General features: G+C 44.6%; 1 protein-coding gene across 3 annotated transcripts in view; it reads left to right on the forward strand.

Moving 5' to 3' along the window:
• HDX (highly divergent homeobox) overlaps positions 1 to 21,879 on the forward strand; it is a 66,143-nt gene extending 44,264 nt beyond the window's left edge. For all 3 annotated transcript variants that reach the window (XM_040405688.1, XM_040405687.1, XM_040405690.1), the window contains 2 exons: positions 18,600 to 18,722; positions 21,681 to 21,879. In XM_040405688.1, coding sequence (XP_040261622.1) covers positions 18,600 to 18,722; positions 21,681 to 21,854 — 297 coding nt within the window. In that variant the 3' untranslated portion in view covers positions 21,855 to 21,879. The remainder of the gene's footprint in view (positions 1 to 18,599; positions 18,723 to 21,680) is intronic.
• Positions 21,880 to 22,236: the final 357 nt, after the last annotated feature.

Consider the following 22,236-nt stretch of genomic DNA (forward strand, 5'->3'; position numbering starts at 1 on the left):
CGAGGTCTCCTCCGCGTTTACCAGACGCGGTTTGTCTTCTCCGGTCGGTATTTCTGGATCTAATTCACTGGAAATGATTGGTATTTCTTCCTGGACCAGTAACACATAAGATAGAAGCGTCTGCTGGGGCGCCCTGTGTGAACAGCGTCACATCCTCATGCTGGGCGGCATTAACCCAATCTGTGCCGGAGTGGGGTGTAGACGATCGCAGGGAGGCGTCTGATGCCGGGATACGGATACACAACGAGGTTTAGATTCATGATTTCCCTGCGGCTTTAATTAAAGTGTGACTCCGCCATTTACTGCGTCTCAGCTGGAGGCGGATTCTGATGACGAGTTGCTCTGTAGATCTTCTGCTTTACTTAATATTCACTGATGCTGCGAGAAGTGTGATTTATCCTCCAAACACATCCAGAGCTGCAGAAGCTACAGTACAGGCACCGAAAAGGAGACGCCAGAAAATGGCGAAATGAGAAAATAATATTAAGTTCTGGATTACTCAACATTATTAACTAACGAGTTTACACCATAATTGTATATAGAATCTGCTTGTCACGGACGTACCGAGACACGCGCAGTGGGTGACAGGAGATCTGAGAGACTGGCAGCGCGTGCTTTGATCTGACAGGTTTCCTTCTCTGTGTTGTTTCTCTAACCTCCAGGTGTGGCTATTGTGGTCCTTGTGTATAGTGGCTTCTCCCACTGTGCTGTGTGGTTTATAGTTCAGTGGTATCTGTGGTCTGCTGGTGTTTGGTTTTCGGCTGAGTTCCTGTTGCTGCCATAACTACTGGAAAGTTAAGTGTTTCCTTTCCCTTTTGAATTTTGTTTTGGTTTATTTGTGTGTTGTTTTTCCCCCTGCCCTTTGTTGTAGGCCTGGGGGAGACTCCTGGTCGTCCTTCCTTTCTGGAGGAACAGTCTCAATCCTGTCACTATCGCCAGGGTCTTATAGGGTAAGTTAGGACACTAGGTACTCCTGCGTATCAGCTCACCTACCCTTGGGGTCTGTTCATACTGATAGTCAGGACTGTGACTAGGGATTTTACTAGGAGGTGTCCTTCTTTCTTCGTTGCTTCCAGGCCTTGTTCCCTCTCCTTCTTCTTCCGGTGTGGTGTCTCTCTCCCACACGTGGGCGTGACATTATAAGCCGCCAAACCGTAATTTTTTGTTAATTATGGTGCAGCCATGGACCCGATTGCTGTACTGGCAGAACAGATACAGGGTCTATCTTTGGATGTAGCTGATCTCCGCACGACCGTCTCGCAGATGCAGAGATTACAGGCTGTAGGTCCTGGTGGTGGTGGTTGCCAGACCTGTCTGGAGCCTATAGTTCCCCTCCCAGACAGATTCTCTGGGGGACGAGATAATTAAAAAAATTTTGAGAGTCATGTGAACTATATTTTAGGGTTGTCATCTGGTGATGAAGAACAGCGAGTCGGTGTGGTGATTTCTTTGCTTAAGGGGGATACACAGTCATGGGCTTTTTCTCTGCTGACCGGATCACAGTCTCTCTGGTCGGTGGACGAATCTATGATGACCCTTCCTGGCCGAAACCAAGCTGCACGGCCTTCGTCAAGGAGATCGTTCTGTGGAGATGTATTCTCACATGATGTATTGTCCTCCTCTGACACTTTGGGTGAAGATACTCCTGGGTTTATGTCTGGGGACGAACCCATGCAGTTAGGGGGAGCTACTCCTGGATCTGCTTTTTTGTGTATTAGTCAAAGGAAGGAAGGAAAAGGAAGAGACCACTGTGGTACTCAGCAGAAGTGGCCAAAATCATTAAAAACAAAATGATAGCATTTAGTAATTATAAAAAAAAAAAAACGAGGATGACAGGGAAATTTATAAGATTAGGCAGAGAGAGGCCAAACAAGTTATAAGAGCTTCTAAAGCACAGGCAGAAGAGAAATGAGCTCAGTCAGGGAAAAAAGGCGAGAAGACATTCTTCAGATACATAAATGAAAAAAGGAAACTAAAACAAGGAATTACCAAATTAAAAACAAAAGAAGGAAGGTATATGGAAGACGATAAAGAACTAGCTGACGGCCTCAATGAATACTTCTGTTCAGCTTTTACAAAGGAAAATGAAGGAAAAGGACCTCAGTTAGGAAGGAAGACTAATGAATCTTTTGATGCATGTGTCTTTACAGAGGAAGAGGTTCTGAGTCAGCTGTCTAAAATTAATACAAATAAGTCACAGGGGCCTGATGGGATACACCCAAAGCTATTACAAGAGCTCAGCGGCGAACTAGCAACACCATTAACAGATTTATTTAACCAATCACTGGTAACGGGAGTCGTCCCAGAAGATTGGAAATTAGCAAATGTTGTGCCCATTCACAAGAAAGGTAGTAGGGAGGAATTGGGCAACTATAGGCCAGTAAGCCTGACATCAATAGTGGGGGAATTAATGGAAACCATACTCAAGGAGAGGATTGTGGAACATCTAAAATCCCATGGATTGAAAGATGAAAAACAGCATGGGTTTACTTCAGGGAGATCATGTCAAACTAATCTTATAGATTTTTTTGATTGGGTGACTAAAATAATAGATGGCGGAGGTGCAGTAGACATCGCTTATCTGGACTTTAGTAAGGCTTTTGATACTGTCCCACACAGAAGGCTTATCAATAAAGTGCAGTCTTTGGGCTTGGACTCCCATATTGTGGAATGGATTAGGCAGTGGCTGAGGGACAGACAACAGAGGGTTGTAGTCCATGGAGTATATTCAGACCATGGTCTTGTTACCAGTGGGGTACCTCAGGGGTCTGTTCTGGGACCCATATTGTTTAATATCTTTATCGGCGACATTGCAGACGGCCTCGATGGTAAGGTGTGTCTTTTTGCTGATGACACAAAGATTTGTAACAGGGTTGATGTTCCTGGAGGGATACACCGAATGGAAAAGGATTTAGGAAAACTAGAGGAATGGTCAGAACTCTGGCAACTAAAATGTAATGTTGATAAGTGCAAGATAATGGACCTGGGGCGTAAAAACCCAAGAGCAGAATATACAATCAGTGATACAGTCCTAACCTCAGTATCTGAGGAAAGGGGTTTAGGGGTCATTATTTCAGAAGACTTAAAGGTAGGCAGACCATGTCCTAGAGCAGCAGGAGATGCTAGCAGAATGCTGGGGTGTATAGGGAGAGGCATTACCAGTAGAAAGAGGGAGGTGCTCATGCCGCTCTAGAGAGCACTAGTGAGACCTCATCTGGAGTATTGTGCTCAGTACTGGAGACCATATCTCCAGAAGGATACTGATACTTTGGAGAGAGTTCAGAGAAGAGACACTAAACTGGTCCATGGATTGCAGGATAAAACTTACCAGGAAAGAATAAAGGACCTTAACATGTATAGCTTGGAAGAAAGACGAGACAGAGGGGAGATGAGAGAAACTGCTAAATACATAAAGGGAATCAACAAGGGAAAAGAGGAGAGAAGATTTACAAGAAGAAAAACTGCTACAAGAGGACATAGTGTTAAATTAGAGGGGCAAAGGGTTAACAGTAATATCAGGAAGTATTACTTTACTGAGAGAGTAGTGGATGCATGGAATAGCCTTCCTGCAGAAGTGGTAGCTGCAAATACAGTGGAGGAGTTTAAGCATGCATGGGATAGGCATAAGGCCATCCTTCATATAAGATAGGGCCGGGGGCTATTCATAGTATTCAGTATATTGGGCAGACTAGATGGGCCAAATGGTTCTTATCTGCCGACACATTCTAGGTTTCTATGTTTCTATGAAGGGAGTGTGTTTTATTTGCGGACAGGAAAGGACATTTTATCGATGTATGTCAATGTATTCAGCGTAAAAAAAAAAGGGTACGTCTAATTCCCATCTGACTCTTGGAGGGGTGAGAGGGGAGTCAGAGAATGTGCATTTGTCTTTGACTGGTAGTATCTGATTTCTCCTGACTGCTGAGGTGGCGCTAGAGTCAAAGATTGTGGGGATTGAGGTGTTTATCGACAGCGGGCCGGGGTGAACCTGATTGATGCTCAGTTTACCCGTATGCACGGGTTGTCACCGAGTGCATTAGAGAAAAACATTTCCATGTTTGCTATTGATTCTGCACCGCTTGCTCAGAAGTGTTTGTCTCAGATGGTGCATGATATCAGATTAAGAGTGGGGGACTTTCATCAGGAGTTCATCTCGTGTTTTGTGTTGGAGGGTCTCCCTGCTCCGGTGGTTCTGGGTTTGCCGTGGTTAAGCAAGCACAATCCAACCATCGATTGGCCAGCTAGACAGATTCTGGATTGGGGTGATTATTGCGCTGACAATTGTCTGAATACGTCTTTTTCTGTTTGACATTACCCTCTTTTATATCTGATTTTGCCCACATGTTTTCTGAGAGTGGATGCCAGGATCTACCTCCGCATCGGGGATATGATTATCAACCTTATTCCCGGAGCTAAGTTGCCCAAATCTAGATTGTATAACCTTTCTGGACCTGAAAGAACGGCATGAGAGAGAATATTACCGAGAGTTTGGCTAAAGGACACATAAGACCTTCCAAATCTCCAGGGGCAGCAGGGTTCGGAGGTCTTCGGCCATGTCTGGATTTCCGTCAGCTCAATCGTATTACGGTCCGTGATCCGTACCCTCTTCCTTTGATTCCTGACTTGTTTAACCAGATTGTTGGTGCCAAGGTGTTCTCCAAGTTGGACTTAAGTGGGGCATATTATCTGGTCAGGATCAAGGAAGGGGATGAATGGAAGACGCCTTTTAAAGGGGTTGTCCGAGTTCGGAGCTGAACGCGGACATACCTCCATTTTCACCCAGGCAGCCCCCCTGACTTGAGCATCGGAGCGGTTCATGCTCCGATGCTCTCCTTTGCCCTGCGCGATAGATCCGGTGACAAACCGGGCTCTCCATGGGGCTGCCAGGAAGCCTGGTGACGTCACCGGCACTGATGGGCGGGCTTTAGCGCTGCCCTAGCCAGTAAAATGGCTAGGGCAGCGCTAAAGCCCGCCCACCACAGCCGGTGACGTCACCAAACACACTGTCGGGCGGAAGCCTCCGCCCGGCAGTGTGTGATTGTAAACAAAAGAGCCCTTGCCCTGCGCGATTTAGCGCAGGGCAAAGGAGAGCATCGGAGCATGAACCGCTCCGATGCTCAAGTCAGGGGGGCTGCCGGGGTGAAATTATGGGTATGTCCGGGTTCAGCTCTGAACCCAGACAACCCCTTTAATACCACAGAGGGTCACTTTGAGAACCTGGTCATGCCTTTTGGGTTGACCAATGCTCCTGCGGTTTTCCAGCATTTTGTAAATTACATTTTTCATCACCTTGTGGGGAGGTTTGTAGTCGTGTATCTGGATGACATCCTAATTTATTCTCCAGACGTACAGACTCATCAGGATCATGTGAGGCAGATGTTGCAGATCCTTAGGTGTAACGAAATCAGAGATGAACAGACATATAGATAGATCTCATATTCTCCTAAACTTACATTATCAATAGCTAATTGTATAGCAGTGGCTAATTGATCTAGTAAGCAAATGGTGCCTCTAGATGCCAGCCCGTCTGAAGACTCGGTGAGACACTCAACATTATCAGATAAAGCCCCCATTTAGCACTGGCCTGCTAATTGAAAACCATTTGGGCATCCTAATGAAGACCTGGGAGGGGGATACTTAAAATGCACAGCCACCCTAGACATGTTGGCTGCTAGACCAGTGGGTGGTCGAACCCATTCAGTAGATGAATGAAATAATATCAGAAGCCATAACTCTGACCTCATGGCACCCACCGCCTCAGAACCCTAATCATTGTGTTCAGCCTGACATGGGCTTCGGGCAGAGTCTATGCGCCATACTGTATTCAGGATCTGGCCTTCTGGAAATCCTAACTCAATCACAATTGGTGTCTGTACCGGGACGAAGCGACTCAGACTATGGGATCATACCTGTGCCCGCAGTCCCTGTCATACAGCGAGGAATCGCCGTGATTCATATTGCCACCTCAGTCGGTCTGGGAAGGTGGGGCAGAAACCTGAATAATATCAGACGTCCCAGAAGGCCGGCCCGAAAGGAGGGAGGTTCCCTCACAGCGCACCCCTCGGCTGAGGGGGGATACAAATGGGGTTTGGGAACAGGTAATTGTCAGCTATTTTGGGGATCCACATCTGGAGTGACTGTAATTTCTGTGGTAACTTGAGGAGCTCACTAGTATAATTCACCCCAGTGACGTGACCCATTGAGTAGGGATCGTGACATAGGGATAATAAATTGTACGCAAAATTAATGAAGGGTGTTTTTGCTGTACACGAGGTGCAGTTTTCGGGCTACCTGCTGTCATCTTCGGGTTTTCGAATAGATCCAGAGAAGGTCTGTGCTGTATTGGACAGCCGGATGTATCACTACCTTTCATTGTGGAAGGGGGGGTAGGAGCAGTCTTATCACAGGGCCCGTCACCTGGTAAATGGCGTCCATAGGCCTTTTTCTCTAAAAAAAAACCTCTCTTCCGCAGAGAGAAATTACGATTTGGATAACAGAGTTGCTTCTCCATTAAGTTGGCTTTTGAGGAATGGCGTCATTGGTTGGAAGGGGCGATTCATCCGATCGCGGGGATCACAGATCACAAAAACCTGTCTTACCTGGAGTCGGCTAAACGAATGTCACCGAGGCCGGCCAGATGGTCGTTCTTTTTTACGAGATTCGATTTCATTGTCACTTATCGTCCTGAGGTTAAGAACGTCACGTAGTTTTCCTAGAGGTGGTGATTTTGAAAATCCGAGTCTTATACTGGAGGAAGGGTTGGTGATATCCGCTCTATACCCTGACCTAGAGGTGGAGGTGTTAGAGGCCCAGGGAGATGCAGCGGACTCTTGCCCCTCTGGGAAAGTTTTTGTGCCATCAGAATTGCGTCAGAAGTTTTTTGAAGAACATCACTGTACGGTTCTTACGGGACACCCTGGGAGTAGATCCACTGCCGACCTCATCTCTCGTAGGTTCTGGTGGCCGGGGTTGTGTGCGTGTTGAGGACTATGTGTCGGCCTGTGGTACCTGTGCACGCACTAAGGGGACACATACTCGGCCTTCCGGATCTTTACTTCCGTTGCCCATCCCGTCCAGACCATGGACTCACTTATCTATGGATTTTATCAATGATCTGCCGAACACATCAGGAAAGACAGTTATTCTGGTGGTAGTTGATCGCTTTAGTAAAATGGCGCACTTTATAGCGTTGCCGGGCCTACCTAATGCTAAAACACTGTGAAACTACATGGCATCCCCTCTGACGTGGTCTCGGTTCGTGGGACTCAGTTTGTGTCCAGATTTTGGAAGGCGCTCTGTACTCGGCTGGGGGTACAATTGTCCCTTTCTTCGGATTTTCATCCTCAGTCGAACGGACAGACGGAGCACACCAATCAGAGCCTGGAGACTTACTTAAAGGGGTTCTCCAGGAAATAATAAAATGAAAATACTTAAATATTACTTCATTATAACTACACTGCTCAAAAAAATAAAGGGAACACAAAAATAACACATCCTAGATCTGAGTTAATTAAATATTCTTCTGAAATACTTTGTTCTTTACATAGTTGAATGTGCTGACAACAAAATCACACAAAAATTCAAAAATGGAAATCAAATTTTTCAACCCATGGAGGTCTGGATTTGGAGTCACCCTCAAAATTAAAGTGGAAAAACACACTACAGGCTGATCCAACTTTGATGTAATGTCCTTAAAACAAGTCAAAATGAGGCTCAGTAGTGTGTGTGGCCTCCACGTGCCTGTATGACCTCCCTACAACGCCTGTGCATGCTCCTGATGAGATGGCGGACGGTCTCCTGAGGGATCTCCTCCCAGACCTGGACTAAAGCATCTGCCAACTCCTGGACAGTCTGTGGTGCAACGTGACGTTGGTGGATAGAGCGAGACATGATGTCCCAGATGTGCTCAATTGGATTCAGGTCTGGGGAACGGGCGGGCCAGTCCATAGCATCAATGCCTTCGTCTTGCAGGAACTGCTGGCACACTCCAGCCACATGAGGTCTAGCATTGTCTTGCATTAGGAGGAACCCAGGGCCAACCGCACCAGCATATGGTCTCACAAGGGGTCTGAGGATCTCATCTCGGTACCTAATGGCAGTCAGGCTACCTCTGGCGAGCACATGGAGGGCTGTGCGGCCCTCCAAAGAAATGCCACCCCACACCATTACTGACCCAATGCCAAACCGGTCATGCTGGAGGATGTTGCAGGCAGCAGAACGTTCTCCATGGCGTCTCAAGACTCTGTCACGTCTGTCACATGTGCTCAGTGTGAACCTGCTTTCATCTGTGAAGAGCACAGGGCGCCAGTGGCGAATTTGCCAATCTTGGTGTTCTCTGGCAAATGCCAAACGTCCTGCACGGTGTTGGGCTGTAAGCACAACCCCCACCTGTGGACGTTGGGCCCTCATATCACCCTCATGGAGTCTGTTTATGACCGTTTGAGCAGACACGTGCACATTTGTGGCCTGCTGGAGGTCATTTTGCAGGGCTCTGGCAGTGCTCCTCCTGTTCCTCCTTGCACAAAGGCGGAGGTAGCGGTCCTGCTGCTGGGTTGTTGCCCTCCTACGGCCTCCTCCACGTCTCCTGATGTACTGGCCTGTCTCCTGGTAGCGCCTCCATGCTCTGGACACTACGCTGACAGACACAGCAAACCTTCTTGCCACAGCTCGCATTGATGTGCCATCCTGGATAAGCTGCACTACCTGAGCCACTTGTGTGGGTTGTAGACTCCGTCTCATGCTACCACTAGAGTGAAAGCACCGCCAGCATTCAAAAGTGACCAAAACATCAGCCAGGAAGCATAGGAACTGAGAAGTGGTCTGTGGTCACCACCTGCAGAACCACTCCTTTATTGGGGGTGTCTTGCTAATTGCCTATAATTTCCACCTGTTGTCTATCCCATTTGCACAACAGCATGTGAAATTGATTGTCACTCAGTGTTGCTTCCTAAGTGGACAGTTTGATTTCACAGAAGTGCGATTGACTTGGAGTTACATTGTGTTGTTTAAGTGTTCCCTTTATTTTTTTGAGCAGTGTATATTACCAAATACCTTTCATCAGTTATAATGGCTCGTTTTGTCCGGGGACCAATCATTAGGAGAATAAAATGGCCGCCATCCTACTAGGCCACAAAAAAACCTGTCCTAATTACACAGGAGGACACGTTATAGAGCTGCGCCATCTTTCTCTCTTACTTGTCAAGGATTATGACCCTGAATACAGTTTAATATGATCTTCAGATAAATCTCTGTAGGAATAGAGTTCATGAGGAGACATGAAGTACGGAGAGGATGGTGTAGATCATGAGCAGCAGCACTTGTATGCAGTCTCCATCACCACAGCCACACATGTCCTGTCCGTCCTCTCTGTACTTCATGTCTCCTCATGGACTCCATTCCCAGAGAGATGAGCTGAAGATCTTATCTGCTGTATTCAGGATTATAATCCCTGACAAGCAGAGCAGAGAGGAGGAGGAGGCAGCTCTTTACCTCAGGGTTGTGAAGTAACTTCTCCTCCTGTGGGATTAGGACGGCGGCCATTTTATTTCTCCTGATGATCGCTCCCTAGACAAAATGAACCATTATAGCTAATGAAATGTATTTGGGAATATATTTATACTAAAGTAATATTTATGTATTTTCATTTTCTTAATTCCCGGAGAACCCCTTTAAGGTGTTTTGTCTCTGAGAACCAGGAGGAGTGGTCCTCGTCTCTGGCAGAGTTTGCCATAATTTATCGTAGACAGGAGTCCACTGGGAAGTCGCCGTTTTTTGGGGCCTATGGGTTTCACCCGCAGTTTGGCACATTCTCTGGTTCGGATACTTCCGGTATCCCTGAGGAGGAACGTTTTTCGTCATCATTGTCATCTATATGGCGGAGAATTCAAGATAACTTGATGAATATGGGCAACAAGTATTAACGTGTGGCTGACAGGAGACGTATGAATGGTCCAGACCTAAGAGTGGGGGATTCTGTGTGACTGTCCACAAGATAAGTTGAAGTTGAAGGTACCTTCTTGGAAGTTGGGTCCAAGATTTATTGGTCCATATAAGATCACGGCCATTATTAGTCCTGTAGCTTTTCGTTTAGAATTCCTTCAGGCCCTGAAAATACAGAATGTTTTTCATAAATCTTTGTTGAAGAGATCTGTGGAACCCTCGGAGCCGTCTTCCTTGCCTCCCGCTCCTGTCATGGTGGACGGTAGTTTGGAATTCCAGATCGCCAAGATTATTGATTCTCGAGTCCTTCGAAGATCTCTTCAGTATCTTGTTCACTGGAAGGGTTATGGATCAGAGGAGAGGACGTGGGTACCGCCATCTGATGTGAATGCCAGTCGTTTGGTGAAAGCTTTTCACAGGTCTCATCCGGATAAGGTCAGTCCTGGATGCTCGGAGGTCACCCGTAAAAGATGGGGGGGGGGGAGGGTACTTTCACGGACGTCCCCGCGACAGTGGGTGACAGAAGATCTGAGAGACTGGCAACATGTGCTTTGATCTGACAGGTTTTCTTGTGGATCAATGGACCTCTGTGTTGTTTCTGACACTGGCCACATCTCTAACCTCCAGGTGTGGCTATTGTGGTCCTTATTTATAGTGGCTTCTCCCACTGTGCTGTGTGGTTTATAGTTCAGTGGTATCTGTGGTCTGCTGGTGTTTGGTTCTCAGCTGAGTTCCTGTTGCTGCCATAACTACTGGAAAGTTAAGTGTTTCCTTTCCCTTTTGCATTTTGTTTTGGTTTATTTGTGTGTTGTTTTCCCCCTGCCCTTTGTTGTAGGCCTGGGGGAGACTCCTGGTCGTCCTTCCTTTCTGGAGGAACAGTCTCAATCCTGTCACTATCGCCAGGGTCTTATAGGGTGAGTTAGGACTCAAGGTACTCCTGCGTATCAGCTCACCTACCTTTGGGGTCTGTTTATATTGATAGCCAGTCAGGACTTTGACTAGGGATTTGACTAGGAGGTGTCCTTCTTTCTTCCCTTGCTTTCAGGCCTTGTTCCCTCTCCTTCTTCGTCCGGTGTGGTGTCTCCCTCCCACTCACGGGCGTGACACTGCTCAGCTCCTCCTGCTCTATAACACACTGCCTGCAGATTACACGGTGACAGGTTCTCTTTATATATAATCTGCTCAGCTCCTCCTGCTCTATAACACACTGCCTGCAGATTACATGGTGACAGGTTCTCTTTATATATAATCTGCTCAGCTCCTCCTGCTCTATAACACTCTGCCTGCAGATTACATGGTGACAGGATCTCTTTATATATAATCTGCTCAGCTCCTCCTGCTCTATAACACACTGCCTGCAGATTACACGGTGACAGGTTCTCTTTATATATAATCTGCTCAGCTCCTCCTGCTCTATAACACGCTGCCTGCAGATTACAAGGTGACAGGTTCTCTGTATATATAATCTGCTCAGCTCCTCCTGCTCTATAACACACTGCCTGCAGATTACACGGTGACAGGTTCTCTTTATATATAATCTGCTCAGCTCCTCCTGCTCTATAACACTCTGCCTGCAGATTACACGGTGACAGGTTCTCTTTATATATAATCTGCTCAGCTCCTCCTGCTCTATAACACGCTGCCTGCAGATTACATGGTGACAGGTTCTCTTTATATATAATCTGCTCAGCTCCTCCTGCTCTATAACACACTGCCTGCAGATTACATGGTGACAGGTTCTCTTTATATATAATCTGCTCAGCTCCTCCTGCTCTATAACATGCTGCCTGCAGATTACATGGTGACAGGTTCTCTTTATATATAATCTGCTCAGCTCCTCCTGCTCTATAACACGCTGCCTGCAGATTACACGGTGACAGGTTCTCTTTATATATAATCTGGTCAGCTCCTCCTGCTCTATAACACGCTGCCTGCAGATTACACGGTGACAGGTTCTCTTTATATATAATCTGCTCAGTTCCTCCTGCTCTATAACACGCTGCCTGCAGATTACACGGTGACAGGTTCTCTTTATATAATATCTGCTCAGCTCCTCCTGCTCTATAACACGCTGCCTGCAGATTACACGGTGACAGGTTCTCTTTATATATAATCTGCTCAGCTCCTCCTGCTCTATAACACACCTGCTCTCCAGGGTGATAATCAGCCCCCGGATTAGCGGTTATAATAATCTGTGCCTCAGTTTTACAATGTAACAATCTAATCCGGACCCTATAGACGACTCCAGCATGTCATCCGTTTCCCATGATCTGGTTACACTGTATCGGCTGCGGTATTGACGACCCCCGACCTCTACTTGTTTTGGCGTTTAGCATTTTTCTTTCTCCTGTAGAAACGCTCACATTTAAACCGATGAGAATAACCAGGGTGTTGCCTTTGTGACCCGCCGGTGCTGCCCAGGTCTTGCAGTCGGGGTGCGGTATTCCTGGACTGCAGGCGACATTACTCTTCTCTGATGAAATTTTTAAATAATGAGAGTTCGGGGAGAATCTGTTTTCATTCCTTGTTAAACCAAGTGAAATGGATGCCATGGTAACAGCAGCCAGAGATTTGTGCTGCCAGGCCGCTGACGGGTTGCTAGAATCCTGTAATGCCACCGCGTGCACCCGGCCGCTCGTCGTGAAATGCCAGGGAGCTCAGCAAGTCCTCACATGTTCAGATATCAATGGAGACAAAAACACGGACTCTGCACCTGATCCACCCTCATCTCCGGCCTCGTTATTTGGTCCTGCGTCAGGTTCTACATAAACAAGGTCCCAGATTTATCCTGCCTTCCTCTCACATATCAGGCAGTTGCATCAAAAAACCTCCGGTACAGCCATAACATGCACCCTATAGACACAATACAGTAGAACTGCACTGACCAAAAACACTTTTGGTTTTGCTCCCATTTTGCATGAGCTGAACGCAAAGATCTGAGACATTTTCTACAGACACAAAAGACCCGTTACTCTCAGATACTGTTCACAAATCTGTCTAGATCTGTGAGCACTTCTCCTCTGTCGAGATAATCCATCCCACCTCACAGGTGTGGCAGATCAAGGTGCTGATTAGACAGCATGAATATTGCACAGTGTGCCTCAGACTGCCCACAATAAAAGGCCACTCTGAAATGTGCACAGTTTTGCCTTTCTGGGGGGGGGGGGGGGGGCAAAAAACCAGTCACTATCTGGTGCGGCCACCATTTTCCTCACGCAGTTAAACACATCTCTGTGGCATAGAGTTGATCAGGTTGTTGATTGTGGCCTGTGGACTGTTGGTCCGCTCCTCTTCTGTGCGAAGTTGCAGAATATTGGCAGGAACTGGAACCCGCTGTCGTATACGCCGATCCAGAGCATCCCAAACATGCTCAACGGGTGACATGTCCGGTGAGTATGCTGCCAGGCAAGAACTGGGATGTTTTCAGCTTCCAGGAATTGTGTCCAGATCCTTGCAATATGGGGCCGTGCATTATCATGCTGCACCATGAGGTGATGGTCGTGGATGAACGGAACAACAATGGGCCTCAGGATCTCCTCACGGTATCTCCTGTGTTCGTTGTCCATAACATACACCTGCCCATACCATAACCTCACCGCCACCATGGGCCACTCCATCCACAACGTTGACGTCAGCAAGCCGCTCACCCACACGACGCCACACACCGTCTGCCATCTGCCCTGAACAGTGAAAACCGGGACTCATCCGTGAACAGAACGCCTCTCCAACGTGCCAGACGCCATCGGATGTGAGCATTTGCCCACTCAAGTCGGTTACGACAACGAACTGCAGTCAGGTCCAGACCCCGACGAGGACGACGAGCAGATGAGCTTCCCCGAGGCGGCTTCTGACAGTTTGTGCAGAAATTCTTTGGTTATGCAAACCGATTGTTGCTGCAGCTGTCCGGGTGGCTGGTCTCAGACGACCATGGAGGTAAACATGCTGAATGTGGAGGTCCTGGGCTGGGGTGGTTACACATGGTCTGCGGTTGTGAGGCCGGTTGAATGTATTGCCAAATTCTCTGAAACGCCTTTGGAGACGGCTTATGGTAGAGAAATGAACATTCATTGCACGGGCAACAGCTCTGGTAGACATTACTGCAGTCAGCATGTAAATTGCACGCTCCCTCAAACGTTGTGACATCTGTGGCATTGTGATGTGTGATCAAACTGCACATTTCAGAGTGGTCTTTAATTGTGGGCAGTCTAAGGCACACTGTGCAATATTCATGCTGTCTAACCAGCACCTTGATATGCCACACCTGTGAGGTGGGATGGATTATCTCGGCAAAGGAGAAGCGCTCACTAACGCAGATCTAGACAGATTTGTGAACAATATTTGAGAGTAACGGGTCTTTTGTGTCTGTAGAAAATGTTTCAGATCTTTGAGTTCAGATCATGCAAAATGGGAGCAAAACCATACTATACTATAATACTGCTCCTATGTACAGGAATATAACTACTATAATACTGCTCCTATGTACAGGAATATAACTACTATAATACTGCTCCTATGTACAGGAATATAACTACTATAATACTGCCTCCTATGTACAAGAATATAACTACTATAATACTGCCTCCTATGTACAAGAATATAACTACTATAATACTGCCTCCTATGTACAAGAATATAACTACTATAATACTGCCTTCTATGTACAAGAATATAACTACTATAATACTGCTCCTATGTACAAGAATATAACTACTATAATACTGCCTCCTATGTACAAGAATATAACTACTATAATACTGCCTCCTATGTACAAGAATATAACTACTATAATACTGCTCCTATATACAAGAATATAACTACTATAATACTGCCTCCTATGTACAAGAATATAACTACTATAATACTGCCTCCTATGTACAAGAATATAACTACTATAATACTGCCTTCTATGTACAAGAATATAACTACTATAATACTGCTCCTATGTACAAGAATATAACTACTATAATACTGCTCCTATGTACAGGAATATAACTACTATAATACTGCTCCTATGTACAGGAATATAACTACTATAATACTGCTCCTATGTACAAGAATATAACTGCTATAATACTGCTCCTATGTACAAGAATATAACTGCTATAATACTGCTCCTATGTACAAGAATATAACTGCTATAATACTGCCTCCTATATACAAGAATATAACTACTATAATACTGCTCCTATGTACAAGAATATAACTACTATAATACTGCTCCTATGTATAAGAATATAACTACTATAATGCCGCCTCCTATGTACAGGAATATAACTACTATAATACTGCCTCCTATGTACAAGAATATAACTACTATAATACTGCCTCCTATGTACAAGAATATAACTACTATAATACTGCTCCTATGTACAAGAATATAACTGCTATAATACTGCTCCTATGTACAAGAATATAACTGCTATAATACTGCTCCTATGTACAAGAATATAACTGCTATAATACTGCTCCTATGTACAAGAATATAACTACTATAATACTGCCCCTATGTACAAGAATATAACTACTATAATACTGCTCCTATGTACAAGAATATAACTACTATAATACTGCTCCTATGTACAGGAATATAACTACTATATTACTGCTCCTATGTACAAGAATACAACTACTATAATACTGTTCCTATGTACAGGAATATAACTACTATAATACTGCTCCTATGTACAAGAATATAACTGCTATAATACTGCTCCTATGTACAAGAATATAACTACTATAATACTGCTCCTATGTACAGGAATATAACTACTATAATACTGTCTCCTATGTACAGGAATATAACTACTATAATACTGCTCCTATGTACAAGAATATAACTACTATAATACTGCCTCCTATGTACAAGAATATAACTACTATAATACTGCTCCTATGTACAAGAATATAACTACTATAATACTGCTCCTATGTACAAGACTATAACTACTATAATACTGCTCCTATGTACAAGAATATAACTACTATAATACTGCCTCCTATGTACAAGAATATAACTACTATAATACTGCTCCTATGTACAAGACTATAACTACTATAATACTGCCTCCTATGTACAAGAATATAACTACTATAATACGGCTTCCTATATACAAGAATATAACTACTATAATACTGCTCCTATGTACAAGAATATAACTACTATAATACTGCTCCTATGTACAAGAATATAACTACTATAATACTGCCTCCTATGTACAAGAATATAACTACTATAATACTGCTCCTATGTACAAGAATATATCTACTATAATACTGCTCCTATGTACAGGAATATAACTACTATAATACTGCTCCTATGTACAAGAATATAACTGCTATAATACTGCCTCCTATGTACAAGAATATAACTGCTATAATACTGCTCCTATGTACAATAATATAACTGCTATAATACTGCTCCTATGTACAAGCATATAACTACTATAATACTGCCTCCTATGTACAAGAATATAACTACTATAATACTGCTCCTATGTACAAGAATATAACTACTATAATACTGCTCCTATGTACAAGGATATAACTACTATAATACTGCTCCTATGTACAAGAATATAACTACTATAATACTGCTCCTATGTACAATAATATAACTGCTATAATACTGCTCCTATGTACAAGAATATAACTGCTATAATACTACTCCTATGTACAAGAATATAACTACTATAATACTGCTCCTATGTACAAGAATATAACTACTATAATACTGCCTCCTATGTACAAGAATATAACTACTATAATACTGCTCCTATGTACCAGAATATAACTACTATAATACTGCTCCTATGTACAAGAATATAACTACTATAATACTGCCTCCTATGTACAGGAATATAACTACTATAATACTGCTCCTATGTACAAGAATATAACTGCTATAATACTGCCTCCTATGTACAAGAATATAACTACTATACTACTTCTCCTATGTACAAGAATATATGTACTATAATACTGCCTCCTATGTACAAGAATATAACTACTATAATACTGCCCCCTATGTACAAGAATAAAACTACTATAATACTGCTCCTATGTACAAGAATATAGCTACTATAATACTGCCTCCTATGTACAAGAATATAACTACTATAATACTGCTCCTATGTACAAGAATATAACTACTATAATACTGCTCCTATGTACAAGAATATAACTACTATAATACTGCTCCTATGTACAAGAATATAACTACTATAATACTGCCTCCTATGTACAAGGATATAACTACTATAATACTGCTCCTATGTACAAGAATATAACTACTATAATACTGCTCCTATGTACAAGAATATAACTACTATAATACTGCCTCCTATGTACAGGTATATAACTGCTATAATACTGCCTCCTATGTACAAGTATATAACTACTATAATACTGCCTCCTATGTACAAGTATATAACTACTATAATACTGCCTCCTATAGGGTACTTATGTCTCTGACCTCTTTGTTATGTGATAAGATATAAAGATGATGAGAATTCTCCGGATCAGTTCGCCTCTCTAGGATTCTCCGCCATCTTGTGATGTAATAAGGTTATAATCGTCTGCCCTCTCTCTCCTTCTTGCACACATCACACCCATCTCCATGAGCAGCTTGTTATAAAGCTCTTCTGTGCTGCCCTCCTGTGCTCTGAGGTGATCATTACACTCCTTCTATAGGTGATAATGAGAGGACTTGTTATTTCAGATACATTTTCCTCTGGACGTTTTTTGAGGACACTCAGAATGTGAGACGCTCGTCTGTCAGTTACTGATGCTCCTGGTTTATTCTTCCAATCTGATCGTCCCCTTCAGGTTTAGCAGCTCTCCCCCCAGTCAGCTGTTTTAGTGCGGTGTGAACACTGTCCAGGGGATTGTCGCTGTAGTGCAGCAGCTGCGTATAGGAAGGGCCACCTCTTTACAGCAGCGTCTTACTGTAGACTTATGGGGCCCTCCCTATCATCTCCAATACCCTTGGCAGTAAGCGATAAGAAGGTAATAACATGAAATGTCACTGTAGACGGTAAAGTGAGACGATGGCGTCGTACAGAGTCTGTGTTACAACCTGTTTGGCCACCAGGTGTCAGCACTGAGACATCCCAAGCGGTAAGCCTGTCAGCGAGTTCTGCCGGTAAATGTCCGAGGCCTGCGGCCGCATGCTCGGGGCGGAGAGGAGAACATACAGGGGCGTAGCTATAGGGGGTGCAGAGGTAGCAGTCGCTACCGGGCCCAGGAGCCTGAGGGGCCCAAAGACCCTTGTGGTGCACAAGAAGACACCAGTATTATAGAAAGTGCATGCAGGTCAAGTTACCCCTCTGGCTGGAGGGAAGGGGTAATGTCAAGAATTTGTACAGGGGGGTGCCGTTTCAATGTTTGCCTTAGGCAGCACGAAGGCAATGTGCTTCCCTGCCCCTGGCCATAAAGCACTGAAGGAAGGAGGGCCCAAGCTGAACTCTTGCACCAGGGCTCATGATCCTTTAGCTACGCCCCTGAGAACATACATGTAACTGTAGATTAGTAGCACTTGGGTTTTAACCCCTTAACATGTGAAATGTGTGCTGCTCAGGGGCCCTTACTCCCAGTATGTGATAAATCAGGGGCAGCTTCTCTGGATTATGGCTCCATTCACTCACTTTCCTCTGTTTATGCAGAATGAAGATGTGAGATACATGGAGAGCGAACTAGAAAGGTACAAACAGAAGTACACGGAGCTGCAGGCCTTCACCAGGAGCCTCATACACACCATCCGAACCAACGACCGCGACCAACAACAGGTAGGTGCAGTCACTGTGTACATACATTACTTATCCTGTACTGATCCTGAGTTACATCCTGTATTATACTCCAGAGCTGCACTCACTATTCTGCTGGTGCAGTCACTGTGTACATACATTACTTATCCTGTACTGATCCTGAGTTACATCCTGTATTATACTCCAGAGCTGCACTCACTATTCTGCTGGTGCAGTCACTGTGTACATACATTACTTATCCTGTACTGATCCTGAGTTACATCCTGTATTATACTCCAGAGCTGCACTCACTATTCTGCTGGTGCAGTCACTGTGTACATACATTACTTATCCTGCACTGATCCTGAGTTACATCCTGTATTATACTCCAGAGCTGCACTCACTATTCTGCTGGTGCAGTCACTGTGTACATACATTACTTATCCTGTACTGATCCTGAGTTACATCCTGTATTATACTCCAGAGCTGTACTCACTATTCTGCTGGTGCAGTCACTGTGTACATACATTACTTATCCTGTACTGATCCTGAGTTACATCCTGTATTATCCTCCAGAGCTGCACTCACTATTCTGCTGGTGCAGTCACTGTGTACATACATTACTTATCCTGTACTGATCCTGAGTTACATCCTGTATTATACTCCAGAGCTGCACTCACTATTCTGCTGGTACAGTCACTGTGTACATACATTACTTATCCTGTACTGATCCTGAGTTACATCCTGTATTATACTCCGGAGCTGCACTCACTATTCTGCTGGTGCAGTCACTGTGTACATACATTACTTATCCTGTACTGATCCTGAGTTACATCCTGTATTATACTCCAGAGCTGCACTCACTATTCTGCTGGTGCAGTCACTGTCTACATACATTACTTATCCTGTACTGATCCTGAGTTACATCCTGTATTATACTCCAGAGCTGCACTCACTATTCTGCTGGTGCAGACACCGTGTACATACATTACTTATCCTGTACTGATCCTGAGTTACATCCTGTATTATACTCCAGAGCTGCACTCACTATTCTACTGGTGCAGTCACTGTGTACATACATTACTTATCCTGTACTGATCCTGAGTTACATCCTGTATTATACTCCAGAGCTGCACTCACTATTCTGCTGGTGCAGTCATTGTGTACATACATTACTTATCCTGTACTGATCCTGAGTTACATCCTGTATTATACTCCAGAGCTGCACTTACTATTCTGCTGGTGCAGTCACTGTGTACATACACTACTTATCCTGTACTGATTCTGAGTTACATCCTGTATTCTACTCCAGAGCTGCACTCACTATTCTGCTGGTGGAGTCACTGTGTACATACATTACTTATCCTGTACTGATCCTGAGTTACATCCTGTATTATACTCCAGAGCTGCACTCACTATTCTGCTGGTGCAGTCACTGTGTACATACATTACTTATCCTGTACTGATCCTGAGTTACATCCTGTATTATACTGCAGAGCTGCACTCACTATTCTGCTGGTGCAGTCACTGTGTACATACATTACTTATCCTGTACTGATCCTGAGTTACATCCTGTATTATACTCCAGAGCTGCACGCACTATTCTGCCGATGCAGTCACTGTGTACATACATTACTTATCCTGTACTGATCCTGAGTTACATCCTGTATTATACTCCAGAGCTGCACTCACTATTCTGCTGGTGCAGTCACTGTGTACATACATTACTTATCCTGTACTGATCCTGAGTAATATTCTGTATTATACTCCAGAGCTGCACTCACTATTCTGCTGGTGCAGTCACTGTGTACATACATTACTTATCCTGCACTGATCCTGAGTTACATCCTGTATTATACTCCAGAGCTGCACTCACTATTCTGCTGGTGCAGTCACTGTGTACATACATTACTTATCCTGTACTGATCCTGAGTTACATCCTGTATTATACTCCAGAGCTGCACGCACTATTCTGCCGATGCAGTCACTGTGTACATACATTACTTATCCTGTACTGATCCTGAGTTACATCCTGTATTATACTCCAGAGCTGCACTCACTATTCTGCTGGTGCAGTCACTGTGTACATACATTACTTATCCTGTACTGATCCTGAGTTACATCCTGTATTATACTCCAGAGCTGCACTCACTATTCTGCTGGTGCAGTCACTGTGTACATTCATTACTTATCCTCTACTGATCCTGAGTTACATCCTGTATTATACTCCAGAGCTGCACTCACTATTCTGCTGGTGCAGTCACTGTGTACATACATTACTTATCCTGTACTGATCCTGAGTTACATCCTGTATTATACTCCAGAGCTGCACTCACTATTCTGCTGGTGCAGTCACTGTGTACATACATGACTTATCCTGCACTGATCCTGAGTTACATCCTGTATTATACTCCAGAGCTGCACTCACTATTCTGCTGGTGCAGTCACTGTGTACATACATTACTTATCCTGTACTGATCCTGAGTTACATCCTGTATTATACTCCAGAGCTGCACTCACTATTCTGCTGGTGCAGTCACTGTGTACATACATTACTTATCCTGTACTGATCCTGAGTTACATCCTGTATTATACTCCAGAGCTGCACTCACTATTCTGCCGATGCAGTCACTGTGTTTATACATTACGTATGCAGATCCTTCATTATCCTCCAGAGCTGCACTCACTTCTTGGGGCCCCTCATGCAGCATCGTTATAAGCACCCGTTCTGTATCATGGGTTCATATTACCTGCAGTCACTGTGTTCCTCCACAATACCCCGCTCTGCTGATTTGCCCTGTGTGGGAGGAGCCTAGAGGTCTGTTACTGCATGAGGGGAATACTAGAACTGCAGTGAATACTGACACAAGCAGAACAATTGGAGCGGTAGAGGGGTTAAGAACACAGCTGTGATTACTGCACATTTATATGCCATGCAGGGTATGGGGAAAGCTGGGTGAGGATCCTGTGGATAAAAGCTTCTTTTCTGTGTTGCTGCAGATTCTGCTCTCGGAGCCGCCTCTGGACCTGGATGACATGGACTTCAGCCACATGTCTCCGGACGCCGACGATACCTCATACAGCGTCTCCTCCATGTCCGAAGGAACAGCCCAGACATTGTGTGAACGGCCGGACTCCGGCCGCAAAGAACTGATGGATTTTACTAAAGTTTAGAAAAAGAAGAAATAATAAAAAAAAACACTAAAATTTTAAAATCCTGTAACTTATTTTCATCAAGTGGAGATAGAATCTATTTTGCATCGTGGAAATATAATCAGAGAGGAAATAAAGATCTAACACGGAGGACGCGTGCCGCCCAGGCTTACTCGCGGACCGGGGGTTTCCATCATTCCTCCAATCAGAGGCAGAGATTAAAGTCTATTGGTGCCTGCCCCTTTAAGAGTGTTGCCCCCTATCATCCTGGAGTCCCCTCTTCCATCAGCCTGGAACATTCCTGCTCCTCATTCTTTTTACTTGTATCTGGTTCTAGGAAAGGTAGGTGACAACCAGCGCATCCCGTCACCCAGCTTTCCAGGAGTCCTGATAGGCAGATGCT

The sequence above is a fragment of the Bufo bufo genome, chromosome 8 (assembly GCF_905171765.1).
Source record: "Bufo bufo chromosome 8, aBufBuf1.1, whole genome shotgun sequence".
Taxonomy (NCBI): domain Eukaryota; kingdom Metazoa; phylum Chordata; class Amphibia; order Anura; family Bufonidae; genus Bufo; species Bufo bufo.